Here is a 14,487-nt window from a genome sequence, read left to right as displayed (position 1 = left end):
AAAAAAAAAAACTGCGAAAAATTTATACTTCGTCGGCTAGATTGAGTGGTAGCACGTGCTACCACTCGAGACAAGGTAGATCCGCCCCTGATGATAACCGATGAAACATTTTTTAAACGTGATTTACGTAGATAGGCATCAAACATAAGTTTGTATATGCGATTGGTATATGTAGCAAACATAAATCACTTCTGAATTTAAAAAATACAGAAAAATATAGATTGGGCTCAAAAAGATTGATGACAAGTGCAAATAATCTTAACAAAAATAGGAAAATTATATGACTTGGTTAAATCTATGTGCTAATACCTCTGTTAGATCAGAACTCTTCAATAGGCTTACGATAGAATCACGTTTGGTCCTTGGCACAGCTCAAATTTCGGAACCCTGCAAATATATATCACATCAGAATGAGATAACATTTAAAACAACAGAGTAACAGACACCTATAATTTATAAGCAAAATTATGATACCAATTGAGATTAAAAAAAAAAATGTTAAACGAGATCACTTCGTTAACATGCATAAAAGGGTTGTACATAGCAGTTACATATTGACTTTATAGTGTCGGTTAATGAAAAGCGCGGTACTTTTATGGACGTTAAAGACGTACTAAGGGCTGTCATTAGCAAAATTAAAAAGAAGTGTTTATATTTAAGAATATACGGGTCAAATGGGCGTACTTTTGTAAAATTCTCATCATTCCGGTGCCTGTCGAAATTGGTATGCCCATGATAATACATTCACTAACGCCATCTATCTTGTCGACTCGTCCATTAACAGAAGCATTGAACAGAAGATCTGATGTCCTCTCAAACGAAGCCAACATCAACACACTTTCTTTCATTTTCTGAATGCCAAATCTCGTGATCCCCAACACTTCCCCCTATATTCGTTTTAACAAAAATTAGAATAATATATTTGCATCCTCTAGAAACAAAATCATTTACTAACACGGGATATCACAGATAAAAAAAGGTGTCAACTTCTATATTGATTTGCAGTTTATACAATACAGTAAAGGTGAAATGTGTATACCTTATATGTCATGACATCAGCTAAAAGCATCATATGTCGAATATCTATACTCATTCCATGACTTTCCATGGTGTATTGGATCTCCCTAATAATAGACCTTCTTGCAGCTTCGATTCCAAGTGTACTTTGTACCTCAAGAATATGATTACTTGTCGTTTCGTGTCCATTTATGCCTTCCATCCCCATCACTGCTTGTAGTCCCGTTCTACAAGTTCCAAAAATTTGTAGTGAGTAAAACTATAAACCGTTCAAACAGATCGAACACGTCAAATCACCCAATGTGTAGGCTATAATTCATAAAACCTTATACTCCCCCTCCATCCCATCTTGATAGTCCAGTATTACGTTTTGGGTCGTCTCAAATTAATAGTCCACTTCCATAAAAAGATAAAAAAAAATAAGGTAGATTTCTTTTATGCCCTTAACTTTTGCATATAAGACAAAAAATAAGTAAAAGGTAAAACTATAAAGTATAGAAAAAGTACATGTGACAGTCACTTTTTTTTTTAAACTGTGTATTTTTTGTTTGTGGACTATTAATATGGGATGGAGGCGTTTTTGCTAAAAAAAAAGGGATCACTATTGAAATAATAAAAAATTAATGATGTTATTAGAGACAAAAAGATATTTGTGGATTTTAGGACAAGTGTTTTGAGTCAACTCAACCACTCTCATGTTCCAATCTATACTGAAAATTATTTGTTTGCCAGCCCAAACAAAGGTTTGACGAGACACATTATGGCACACATCTAAAATATCCTTTAATAGTGCACACCTAACAGAAAAATACCTATAAATCCACAAAATTGTGACATATGTTTTGTGGGCTTTAATATTCCATAATAATAATAATAATTAGTAACAATATAAGGAATTATGTCACTTTTTAAACTTAGCAGGAAATAGGGATGTTGCATTAAACCTATAGCAGCTCAAAAAATAATAATCGTTCGGGTCAGTTTAAGAGGGTATTAGTGTAAATTTACCCTTCCACAAGCAAGTTGAACTTGTCCTGCTCCTTCTTTTTGTTTATGACAGCACGTTCAATACTACCAATGCCCTGGAAAAAAGAAGAGGTTAATTAATTAATCGGTCTGAAGTTAAAAAGATCAATTTCAATGTTTTCTCACCATTACAACGACTGTTGGAAGCCTCTTTCGGAGCCCGTGAAGGTCAAAAACAAGTTTATGTTTCTCAGGCGGGGTAACTTCAAGTTTCCTAGCATCAATAACCTTGATATTCTGCATACATATATAACATATATTTCGGTAATTTTATTTAACACTTGGAGAACAAGTACCACATAAAGTTGTAAAAAAGGATCTTACTTCTTCCTTCAGTTTAATACGAGGAGTCTTTAAGATCGCTTCTTTAACCGTATATGCATCTATAGGGAGTTGCAGGGCTTCAATTGTTTTCTTGTCAAGATTAATGGCAATAACAGCAGATCTCAATCCAAGTACAAACTTTATACTCTTGGCAACCTATGTTACATGAAGGCTAAAAGTTAAGTTTCTGTAATTCGGGTTTCAAATACTGTTTAATTATGAATTATGAATATGAATTATGATTTCAATTTAGATAATTACAAAATTTTTTACTCAAAACATTTGAAGATAATCAAAAAATTTAGCAACTTCAATTATTTAACTAAGAATTCAAGAATTAAAGGAAAATAAATAACCTGTCCCAAAAGAGTTCTTTCCATTTGGCCTTTTACCAGCTTAGCAACTGATAAGTTATCATTAGTTTTAAGCTTTGCAGTAATGATCGGTGTGTTAATATTCTTGGCTGCATTTAAGATTTCCTTTATACGGGGAACCCCAAGTGTGACATCTATCGAAGAGTTAAGTAGTACAATACTATATATACGCAACAAGTAAGAACAAAATGTGTACTTTAAGTACATGAAAAATGTAAAAAAAAAAACAAAAAAAAAAAGGATACTCATGCTTGCAACACCAGCAAAATGAAAGGTTTTCAATGTCATTTGCGTTCCTGGTTCTCCGATACTTTGAGCACCAATGGCACCGATATTTGTCCCAGCATCAATCATCTTTTGATGGTAACGAGAGATGCAAGTATTCATGAACACCTAAATCGTTGATGCAAGTTTAGAAGCACAAATAACAAACATATAGATAATAGAGAAAAACGAAATGTTAGGCCTCCACCAAATAATACATAAAAAGTGCGAATATATGATCTTGTACACGCCAAAACCCTAAACCCTAAATCGGGCTAAATTTTGAAGAAAAAAAACTCACAGATGGAAAAAAAAAACGCTCGAAGAATAACATGCATCACGATGAATGTTATAATGTTATTTTTTAGAGCAGTTTCTGGTCAAAATAATAACGTTCATCTCAAAGTGTCTTTTTCAAATATTATACACGAAAAAAATAAAATTAAAATTACTTCTCCCAAAAAAGTGCTTCCCCCTTGATTAGCCCCCTAGTCGAATATACATTTAAATAATAAATTTCAAAATTATAAAAGTATTAATACGAAAGAAAACCAATACACAAACTTTAACATAATTGTCTAAAGTCATAAACATAATCATCGTTCATTTGTTCAAAAACTCTAGAATTCTATTTTAAATTCATACTCCGTATTAAAATGTTGACCAATTTTGACTTTGACCAAGTTTGACCAAGAAAACTGATTTTGACACATTAACCGGAGTTGACCGATTAACTAAACGGATTTTGAAAAACCAAAGCGGTTTGTTCTTGAAAAGGAGTAATCGGGGTTTTTACAACAGTGTGTTTATGTATCCAAATTTTATCCAAGCAAAGATAAAGAAAAAACCTCATAATTCCTATAACTAACCGAACATAACATAAACACATATAACACGGGGACTAATATATCGAATACCTGCAGTTGCTGAGAAGTGATACCACATATGCTTTGAGCTACATTTTCAATAACTCCAGATTCTTCGTCATCAAGTTGCTGATTATACGGCTGAAGTATTCTTTTCGTGGTTTCTAGTGTGTCAGCATATTTATCGAGAAATTGTTTAAGCTTCTTACTAAAGTCCTCAGAGCAACCGCCTTTTGTAGTCATATCATACATTGAAAGACGTTCATCAACCGCATCACGAATCTCAGAGGAAGACATGCCTTTACGTTGCCCTGCGGGACACGTAGCCTTTCATAGAAACCTTATTAGATATGTATCAGAAATAGCAAAAACATGTGGGTATAATGGAAGTGAAATTAGGGTCAAAGTCAAACCTTGACTTTCATCAGTAGCCTATCGAAATTCAGTGGAAATCCAGCTTTTCCTTCCATTTGAGACGGGTCCCGCCCATCGCCGCCGTATGTAAATTGAACAATACATCCACTTGAATCCCGTACTGTGTTATCGTGATAAACAGCTAAGTCTTCTAATCCCTTGACAAGTCTTCGGGACATGTAACCTGTGTCAGCTGTCTTAACCTGTCATGAGAGTTAACATATAAACCATTAGAAATTTGCTTGAAAAAGATTACTCCATTTACAGGATTTGTTAACCTGCATCTTTCACCTGTAGCTACTCCTGAGCCTAGAGGTATCAAATCTGATCCGATTGGGTTCAGCCAGTTTAAACCGGTTAAAAAAACTGACCCATTTGGGTTTGTCCAGTTTGGACCCAACCCTATTTGGGGTTGACCCAAACCCTACTCGACCCAATTGCCAAGTATAAAATTTATTATGAATTGGATAATTCAGGTTAAGTTTTATCTCTAAAGGGTCAAACAAAAAAAATAGCCTAGTTACAACTGGTTAATTGGGCTACGAGGTCAAAATTAGCTCGAAGTATATTTAAAATTGTATAACTTTTATAATCATAGGCGACAGAAATAAATTTTTACAAAAAATAGAACTTAAGACGAAAAAAATACCAATTATGACCCATCATCCACCCAGCTATGACATGTCCACTTTGCCATCTATAGAGTAGCTCTGATACAAAAACTAACTAGAAAGTGGCTTGGGCCCATGGGCCAAATAATTGAACCGGAAAAAAAAAATTAGAACATAATTCTCAAGAAACACCACAAATTGACAAAATAGCTGACATCAGCGTAAGGTTACTATGCTTATTGGGCATTTTTGTCTTTTAACATGGTTGGCTATTATTATATATCATAATATAAGAGTGATACTTACTGCTGTATCCACAAGCCCTTCTCGTCCTCCCATTGTGTGAAAGAAAAACTCGGTAGCTTTTAAACCACTATAAAAAGAATTCGCTACGAACCCCTTAGCCTGCATTGAAAAATAATCGATAGGTTAACGATTATACGTCTACTAATTTTAATTGCGGATAACGAAAAGAAACCGTTAAATTTTATGTGAGTAGTAAACATACGGCAGGGGTCTTTGACATTCTACGAAAATGAGGAAGACTTCGATCAGCAAATCCATTTGGAGCACGTTGGCCCCCAACTGATTGTTGACCGACACACGCGATCATCTGACTAATATTGATAGGTGATCCTTTGGACCCACATTGTGACATGATTAACGGGCTGTTCCTCCAATGTAGTTTTTCCATACAAACCTACCAATATATATTCGTCATCAGTTCAAGGTGGATGTGACAATTCACCAAATTTACTTATGAAATATATAGCAGTTGGAGTTAAAAATAAAGGCGTAGCCTATTTATTACCTTTCCAGTTTCATCTCTGATCTTATTTAGGACACCAGTTATCTCAGCTTCAAGCGTCTGAGCAGCATTACAACCAGGCTGCAACTTTAGCTTTCCATTATTAAAATCAAGAATGAAATTATCACATTTTTTATTCCCTTCAGATATGATTCTTTTCGTGCTTTCATTCAAATGATCCCCAGGTTGAACATCATCGATCCCAATTGAGAATCCATGATTTCCTATCCACCGAGCACTGCAATAAAAATTTAAAACAACATCAGCATGCTTCCAAGCGAACACATCATAAAACACATCTTATGTCTACACAAAGAAACCGAATACTGTATGATAATTAAAAATACAAGTTACTTTTTTGCTACGTTAAATTTACAAAATGTAGTTACATAGTGCTAAAAACACACCTTAATTTAGCTAAGCGATTCATACAAGCAGCAGCAGCATGTGAATTGTAATCCCGAAGAAGAATTGAGTAAAGTCCATCCTTGTTTCCATTTCCTGTTGGCAAACACGCAAATTTATTAAAGAGATCAAAGAACTATTAAAAATAATATTAAATTTCATTCCAGAAAATCAAAATGATCGTCAATTTTTTAGCTTTTTTTAATTTTACCTAATTAATTTGACCCTTACGTAACCACATCAAGAGATAATCAATAGAGCTGAAGTGTTAACAAACTAACTTTAGTGTACAAAAGTTCTTTTACTTTCTACCACGAAAAAATAACTGTATTGCATCTAAATAAGCAATAGGTGGCAAAAAAAACCCATCAATGCTATAAGGATCAATATTATTTATACCTAATATATGATGATATTGTAGTCATGCAGGACCTTCAGTATTTTGATCAAGTGCTTATAACTATCAAAAATTATTCTTAACAAATCTAAAAAAAACTGAAAATTTTACAACGTATGAAAATGCAGGCATGATGGGGAACCATAGATAACTGACCTAGAGTAACCTTGCCAAGCTGTCCACTTATAAGTTCACTATTATGGATGTAGACATATCCATCATTAGGGCACATTGTTTCATACGGCTTATCCCTTTTCCCACTTGTCTTTGTATAACTCTTTTCGGTAACAGAAAGATTCAAATAAACTTTCATATTTGCATATGGCCGCAACAATACACTAAACAGTTGTTTACCAGTCCACATCTCTATTGGCTGCAAAGTAGTAACATAAACTGATATCAAATAATAAAAAAAAGGGGATACATGCAGATATAAATGTCATATTTGGAATCCGAAACAATATTTTTCAGCATTGTAATGAAAAATATATATGTAGCGAGTTCTCTCGTCTTGCCTTAATAATAGCAGGAGTTGGTAAATCGACTAGATCCATTGCATCACCCATATAGCAACACATAAGAGAAAACGATGCACGATCATAAAATGTATCCTTCCTTGTTATAAGAAAAGCAGACGTCAAAAAATCTTGAGTGGAAGCAACCAAAATCTCCCCGTTCTTTGGAGTGCACAAATTGTTTTGCACCTGCATGATTAATTATAATAAAAATTTTGTCAGCGCGAATAATATTATATTATGTGATATTTATAATATAATAGAATAATAGATAATAGACTAGAGCAATATCAATTTAGAATTGGAACCCTCGCTTAAAACTAATAAGGGGCATGAGTAATACAACTTAAAAGTAAAGGGGTGTTTGACTTTGTGTTTAGAATAAGATTATTTGATTATTACGTTTTGAAATCCTAAATATTACGGAGTAATAGCGTTTGGCAAGTTAAAAATAAAAATTAAATCAATTGCGATTTGAGAGACTCAAAACGTGAAAATGAAAAAGAATGCCACACTCCGCAAAACTCCAGCAAAACGTGATAATCAATTTTTTTTTTCATTTTGCCTATTTTTCCCCCCTAATTACTTGTTAATTTATCAAAAAATAAACTTACCAAACACCTAAAAACCGATTACTTGTTATTGCGTTATCAAACAGCATACTCAAATTCAAACACCATTAACTTATAACACGTTTGCTAGGTGATTATGATTACTTAAGACGCATAATCAATTTTTAAAATGCAAATCCAAACGCCCCTTAAATAATGCATAGTATGTAGTATGTATAACTACTATTTTGTAAACCTGCATAGCTAAACAAGTGTTCATAGAAATAATTACCCCCATTAGCATAAGAGCTTCTGTTCTAGCTTCTTCTGTTTGTGGAACGTGCATATTCATCTCGTCGCCGTCAAAATCGGCATTGTAAGGATTACAAACAGATTCATTGAATCTCAACGTACGCCACGGCATAATACGTGCCTACATACACCAAACGATATAAATATTCAAACAATACAAAAACTATCTATTAAATGTAACAATGTATAAATTTCAATCACTCACCCTGTGACTCATGATAGACATACGATGCAGACTAGGTTGTCTATTAAAGAGAACAACGTCACCATCTATTAAATGACGGTCAACAATGTCACCGTATTTTAATTCATCCGCCAAACGCTTCCTGGCATTGATACTCAAAGACCTGTAGCAGTAGAGTGAATCAGATTATGTTAATTCAAAAACAAAAAGTTACATTTATATATTTCTCATTACAATGCTCAAAAACATTAACCCAATCTCTCTATAAATTTCAGAAAAAAGACACCAAAATGCTCAAAAACATTAACCCAATCTCTCTCTATATCAGCGTAAACCAAATACATTTCGACTGCAGTAAACAAAACACAAAGAACCTAAATTTTCTTAATGAAATACAGTGAACTAAAAACGACACCAAAATGTCCTGGTTCGCTCGATTTTGGTCTTTCCCAGTTTAATTAATTTGTTCGTATTATCGCTCTATAATGTTTTTGTCGATACAGATAAATCAGAAAAAACCATAATTTCGATCCCATCAGAGAGCACCAGCTATACATTTCAATGCTTTTGGTTTTCAAATTGGTTAAAAAATACGCCATTTAGAATATATAGAAATAAGTAAAAAAAAACAACTATGTCTAGCTTCTTGTGAAACTTAACTTTAAATACAACAACATAGATCATTGAAATGTAGCCTTAAACTACGTTCCTACTTATCGGACTTACAGTCACGGTGAAGGCATGTTGATGAGGTATCAAATCGACTTTAATTCAAATTTCAACAGAAAAAAGCAATTAAAGGTCCTACTTGTTAATTCAAAAAAAGTTACATTTATAAATTTCAATGCGCTAACAATCCTTACATCAGGGTACCATCGGGTTTTTTGATATGCTTTGCACCAGGATATTTAGATGTTCCATTTCGAACAGCATTTCTCAATCTCTCTATATTGTGTTGTGAAACACGCTCAGGGTAAGTTAAGATTCGAGCCATTAAGATAGGGACCGCAACCTGAACCAATAACTATATTAAAAGATAATAGAAATAGTGAACCGAGCGGGAGACACGGTTCAATAGTGGGTCAGATAAGTTTGGGATAGAAAAGGTAATATTCAATACTCGTATGGTCAGGTTGACTAGAGGACAACTTCTGTACCTTCTTTACAAGAATTTTGATGTATTCTACATAAATGTGAAAACTCTTTTCTAAAAATCCCCAGTTCAGTTTTGACCCATTCAATAACTGACGCATCCCGTTTAACCTACTTTTCAATGTTTGCACATCTGACCCATTAGAGGTAACATACAACCCAAATGAACCCATTGCTAAGTAGACGGGTTAAAATTATCAACTCTAAAGAAATCAAAATAGGATATAGTACTCAAGATAAAAAAAATCATAAGAGCTAATTGGCCACACATAAAAAGATAGAGAAATGAATTGAGAAAACAAGTAAAAGGCAAGACCTCTGTAATCTTTAGATTAGGGTCAGGCGAAATAACAGTCCTGCCGGTGTACTCAACACGTTTCCCAGACAAGTTCCCTCGAAAACGCCCTTGTTTCCCTTTCAAACGCTGAACCAGACCACTTAATGGTTTGGACTGTTGCTGTTCGAACAATGGCGGTACACGAATGTCACTGTTTATATAAAGTCCAACTGTAAATTGCAGAAAATCCCAAAGTTCCTACAAAAAAATCATCACAGAATAAAGATGAGCCAAAACTCTAGTGAATCTACTGTAACTTTTCAAAACAAAATATTAACAAAACGAAGACATAAAGAGCCAAACTCTTTATGTCCGCCAGAGGGTCGGTATTACCTATACCTGGAAAAGTAAACCCAAACTCTTCAAAAGAGCCATATGGGTTTCTCCAAGACCCAGATGAATCATAGACAAATAAAAAGGAACGAGTCCATTGGGTCTAAATCCATAAAGTCCAATAAACATAGACGGGTCCAACGGGTAGCATGAACAAAGATAACCTTATCCGATTACACACATGTGTTGTCAACTGTGTGATATAAAGTTAAAGTGAGGAGTCAAATACGTCAGTTTCAAAAAACTGAATTATAAAACATGTAAAAAATTAATTTTTCTCATCGGTGAACAGAAACAAAGAAAGTTGTCAACAACATAAACTATATTCATGCATACACCAAAATTTGACATTTGCTCTGAGAATAGATATTTTCCTTACCAATTTCATTATTTTTTATTCAAGGGGAAAAAAATTCATACCAGGCCTTTGTTAGAAGAAGATTCTTCTGTTAACATCTGATGGACAGCAGCATTAGCATTTAAAATTTCGGACAATCTCAGGGTAATATCATTCTCATTGCTGCAAGACAAAGGAGAAAGATTAAAAATGTGAATGGAAGAAAGATATAGAAACAAAGAAACCTGTACACTTGGTTCATTCTTGATTTCGTCATGAAAGGAAAAATCACGAATAAGAACTTCAGAACTTTAAAAAAAAAAAAAAAAAAAAAAAACATTTTTTTTTGTTTCCTATTATGTTTTCCGTTTAGGTTCATTCTGAAATTACTTAGCAAAACAAATTTTTTAAACGGTGGAGCTCATCTTTATTTGAGAAAAATAATAAAAAAAATTATATATCAAGTCAGCTACAGAAATTCCAAATCTATAAAAGATGAATTAATATTTTAGAAATGGTGTAATTGTAATCAACACGGGTATAATTTAAATGATCTATATTACGACAAAACTATATAGGCTGGCGAGTATAGTCCGGCGAGTAGGACCACGAAAGAAATTTACATAGCTATGTCCATAAGCCGAGGTACAATAAAAGCTTTGTAACTTTGGAGTAGCAATAAAACAAGGTATACTAAAAAAAGTTAAATAATTCATATTGATAGATAAACTTATAGATGAAGTTCACCTTGTTGTTCCCCCGTCAACTTTGACGGAAGGGCGAATAGGTAATGGAGGAACGGGAATGTTCGATATAATGAGTTTCTCAGGTCTATCATCAAGAAAAAGCAGATCACAGTCCTGTATTACAACAAAAAGATGAGCTGATTCGAAAGTATTCATGATTATATATTATATATCTACATTACACATATCACCAAAAGTAAATATATGACCAGAAATATAGTACTGAACAGACTATTAACCGTTCAATTACAAAAAAAAAAAAAAAAAATGAGTTTGCAGATAATAAATATCTTAAACATACGATATCATGCAAATGCTGGGATAAAATATACATATATTTAAAAGGTATTACAGCATATGTGAACACTGTACTAGTTTCCTAAGCGTTTGTTCTATTGCTATGTATTTTTTTCAAAGGTATATGCTAACTTAAACATTCCAGCTACGTAGCAGATATTCAAATATTTACATGTTTTCATATAATTACACAGATACATAAGATCAACCACTAATACAAGTATAGTTTAGTAGATCATGACAGTAATGCAAGTATCCAAGGAGGCAGCCCAAAAATGAACCATGATGATGTGTGGGCCATTCTCCAAAACAAGAAACAAAAACTAATAAAATAAAAATAAAAGTGACTAAAGTGAATCACGCCTAAATTATAGTACTTCTTGTTAGTGACAAACTAAATCTAGTTAATACTTTTATTATTTACAGAAGAAAAAAAACAATGTAATCATGAGTCATGTCTTGGACAATTTATTTGCAAGAATTACAAGCTTTTATTTTCTCTGTGTTGTGGATTTTTAAGAAGCTGGCGTTTTTTTTTCGAGAATATTGAATATTTTTCGCTTCCCTTTAAGTTTTTAACATGGTTTTCTATATTCCTCAGCCTGATATTACCAGTTGCTTACCATATACGCCATTTGAATTTTATCTTTAACATGCATTACCTATTTTTCTATTTTATATATTTCAAAGAGAGATACTGAAAAATAACCAGTGCCATAGAAAATAAAAGACAATACCACATCCAGCATCTTTGTAAAAAGTTTAAGAACTTTGTCAGGGTTCAACATTTGTGAAATAGTAGCAGGTGTCTTTGTATCTTTCATGTTAGAACTAGCATCGGACCCTTTCGAGGTATTATCTTGAACTTTGCTACGATCGTGTATGACACCCACCGTTCCAACAGCTTTTTTTACTATCCCTGCAATGTTTAATAGAAGAAGGGTATATAGGTAAATTTCGTATCCTTATATATAAGTGGTGAAACGTGAACCCAACAGTTCTATAGTACAATATAGATATAGATAAAGAAAAAAGGGTAAGGGTAAGGTATGAACCATTTATATAACCACATCTGGAGCAAGTAACTGCCTTCCTACTGCTTGCCATAGCAGTGCACCTTTTAACAACCTTTTTAAAAATATCAGTCTTCTTCAAATGATCAAGTTTGAAATTTCTCATCTTCTTTAATTGTTCAACACGTTCATTCTCCACCAACAATATACGAGAACAGAACTGAAAAGGAAATATAATTTGAGAAACAAATACAATATCAAAGTCTACATTTTAATAAGTAATGAACAAATCTCTAAATTACAAACCAAGATACCTTGCATATGCACTTCAAAATGTCGACAATATGAGATATGTACCCAACATTAAAAACCGGCAGTGCAAGTGGCATGTAACCAAAGTGACCCGGGCAATTATCAAAGCTCCCATGACACGTTTCGCAAGTGCCAAATTTATTCGGAGGACCCTGAAATATCAAAATAAAACAAGCACTAAATAAGAGAGACGATAAAGAAAAAAAAAACAAAACAGGATCATTTAATAAACCAGCAAGGCCATCGACTAAGCATTTAAGCAAAGATATATCTATAAACTTTCTGATTTAATTCCTTTATTTAACCAAAGTAAACTTATACTATTAATAAGAACAACTGACTTAAATCTTTAATTCAGTTAGCCAATGCACAAAAGAACACAATATATTCACATGTATAGAAACCATTTATTACACAAAACGAAATAATATCCACCTTATTAATACAAATGAAATGTTTGAAATAGTGATTGTAAATTAGAGTTATTACAATGATCAGTTTTCAAACATTTCTCATAGATGACTACAAAAAACTGACAAGCATAAATTGTACTACTACTAAATTACATTAACCTAACGTACCTATAATCTATAATCCATAACATGATAATATGATACGAGTAGGTAGATAGATAAAGGAATTATACCATGTGCGGGTCCAATAATCCATTAGGAATAGGGCGTTTATCTTCTTGACTAACATAATATCCGGACCGATTTACTTGAACTTCGCCCATTTTAAGCACATCCGCATCAGATAACATCGAAAATTTAATACTCTTACTGTTTTCACATCCGAAATTAGATCAGTATCAGTATCAGATAATATATATACTGTATATACGTATATGAAATCATAATCAATAATTATTAATTGTAATTATGTAGAAGAAAGACTTACATTCTTCGGGGACCAACATCTTCAAGGTATGGTTGTTTGGTGAATGAAAGTGTAGTGGTTTCTTGAACTCTGTTGTTTCTGTTCATTGTATTGTATTTGCCCTAAATTATATTGAGATTGAATTGAAATTGAATCAGTGGTATGCCGATTGATGACCTAGGGGTTTAGGATTAGGGTTTTAGAAGAGTGAAAAGAGAAAAAGAAGCAGAAGAGAAAAAGAAAAAAAAATAAATAAATACGATTCCCGTTCAAGAACTTATGGGCCGCGTCTGATTAAATTAAAATTTAATTTATAATTGATTAATAATTAATGGAAATTGATATTTCCAAACATCAATTTGATAGATCCACCTAGAATTACTAACTTGCCCTTAATGATATGTTATACAAATTTTTTGATACACTTTATTGAAGGACATTATTGGAAAAAAACAATAAATGTGTTTGGATCTATCAATTTGAAATTTGGAAATATCAACTCCCATAATTAATTAATTAGATACAAAATTGCTAAAATAGTCCCTTGTGTCTTTACATTTTTACTTAAATAGACACTCCCAATTATAATATGCATTATTAGTCATATTTTGGTCTCAAATACATCTCTTAACCAACGATATTTAACATTCCGTTAAGTTCAAATTTTATCTAAATTATATAGTAATACTTTTTTATTTAAAAAATTATAATTATATCATTCTATTTAGTTGATTCTTGTTTTGGAGTTGTTTGTTTGTGTCTTTTGTGATGCATAGTTACAATTGATATTGTAATGTTTTATTAGATGTGGAAATGCTGATGGTTAGATAGTTTGAATGCAAGAGTTTCGACGCAACCATAGAGTAAATTGTTAGAACAGGTAGATGTGGGTTAAGAAAACAATTCTCTTATTTTTAGACGTTGTTTCGACTCCTAACTAGTATGCATCAGCGACTCTCGTAATTAATAATCGGAGTAATAATTTTTACTTGTTAAATTAAGTATCTTTAATG

The 14,487-nt window shown here is 32.7% G+C and overlaps 1 protein-coding gene across 1 annotated transcript; it reads right to left on the bottom strand.

Annotated features, from left to right (window-relative positions):
• Positions 1–170: 170 nt before the first annotated feature.
• Positions 171–13,642, bottom strand: LOC139898984 (DNA-directed RNA polymerase III subunit 1-like). Its single transcript, XM_071881798.1, has 27 exons — positions 13,496–13,642; positions 13,242–13,377; positions 12,598–12,747; positions 12,326–12,503; positions 12,008–12,189; positions 10,975–11,087; positions 10,311–10,410; positions 9,537–9,755; positions 8,932–9,080; positions 8,090–8,231; positions 7,865–8,005; positions 7,022–7,210; positions 6,663–6,879; positions 6,112–6,205; positions 5,708–5,942; positions 5,405–5,596; positions 5,203–5,301; positions 4,285–4,488; positions 3,923–4,198; positions 2,987–3,134; positions 2,724–2,875; positions 2,368–2,523; positions 2,170–2,280; positions 2,026–2,099; positions 1,040–1,244; positions 685–887; positions 171–387 (listed from the first exon to the last, which is right to left on the bottom strand). Exons 1-27 carry the CDS (start codon positions 13,579–13,581, stop codon positions 339–341), a joined length of 4,200 nt encoding a protein of 1,399 aa, XP_071737899.1. The 5' UTR covers positions 13,582–13,642; the 3' UTR covers positions 171–338.
• Between the last annotated feature and the right edge of the window lie 845 nt (positions 13,643–14,487).

The sequence above is a fragment of the Rutidosis leptorrhynchoides genome, chromosome 3 (assembly GCF_046630445.1).
Source record: "Rutidosis leptorrhynchoides isolate AG116_Rl617_1_P2 chromosome 3, CSIRO_AGI_Rlap_v1, whole genome shotgun sequence".
NCBI classification, from domain to species: Eukaryota; Viridiplantae; Streptophyta; class Magnoliopsida; order Asterales; family Asteraceae; genus Rutidosis; species Rutidosis leptorrhynchoides.
This window is presented reverse-complemented; position numbering and strand designations above follow the sequence as displayed.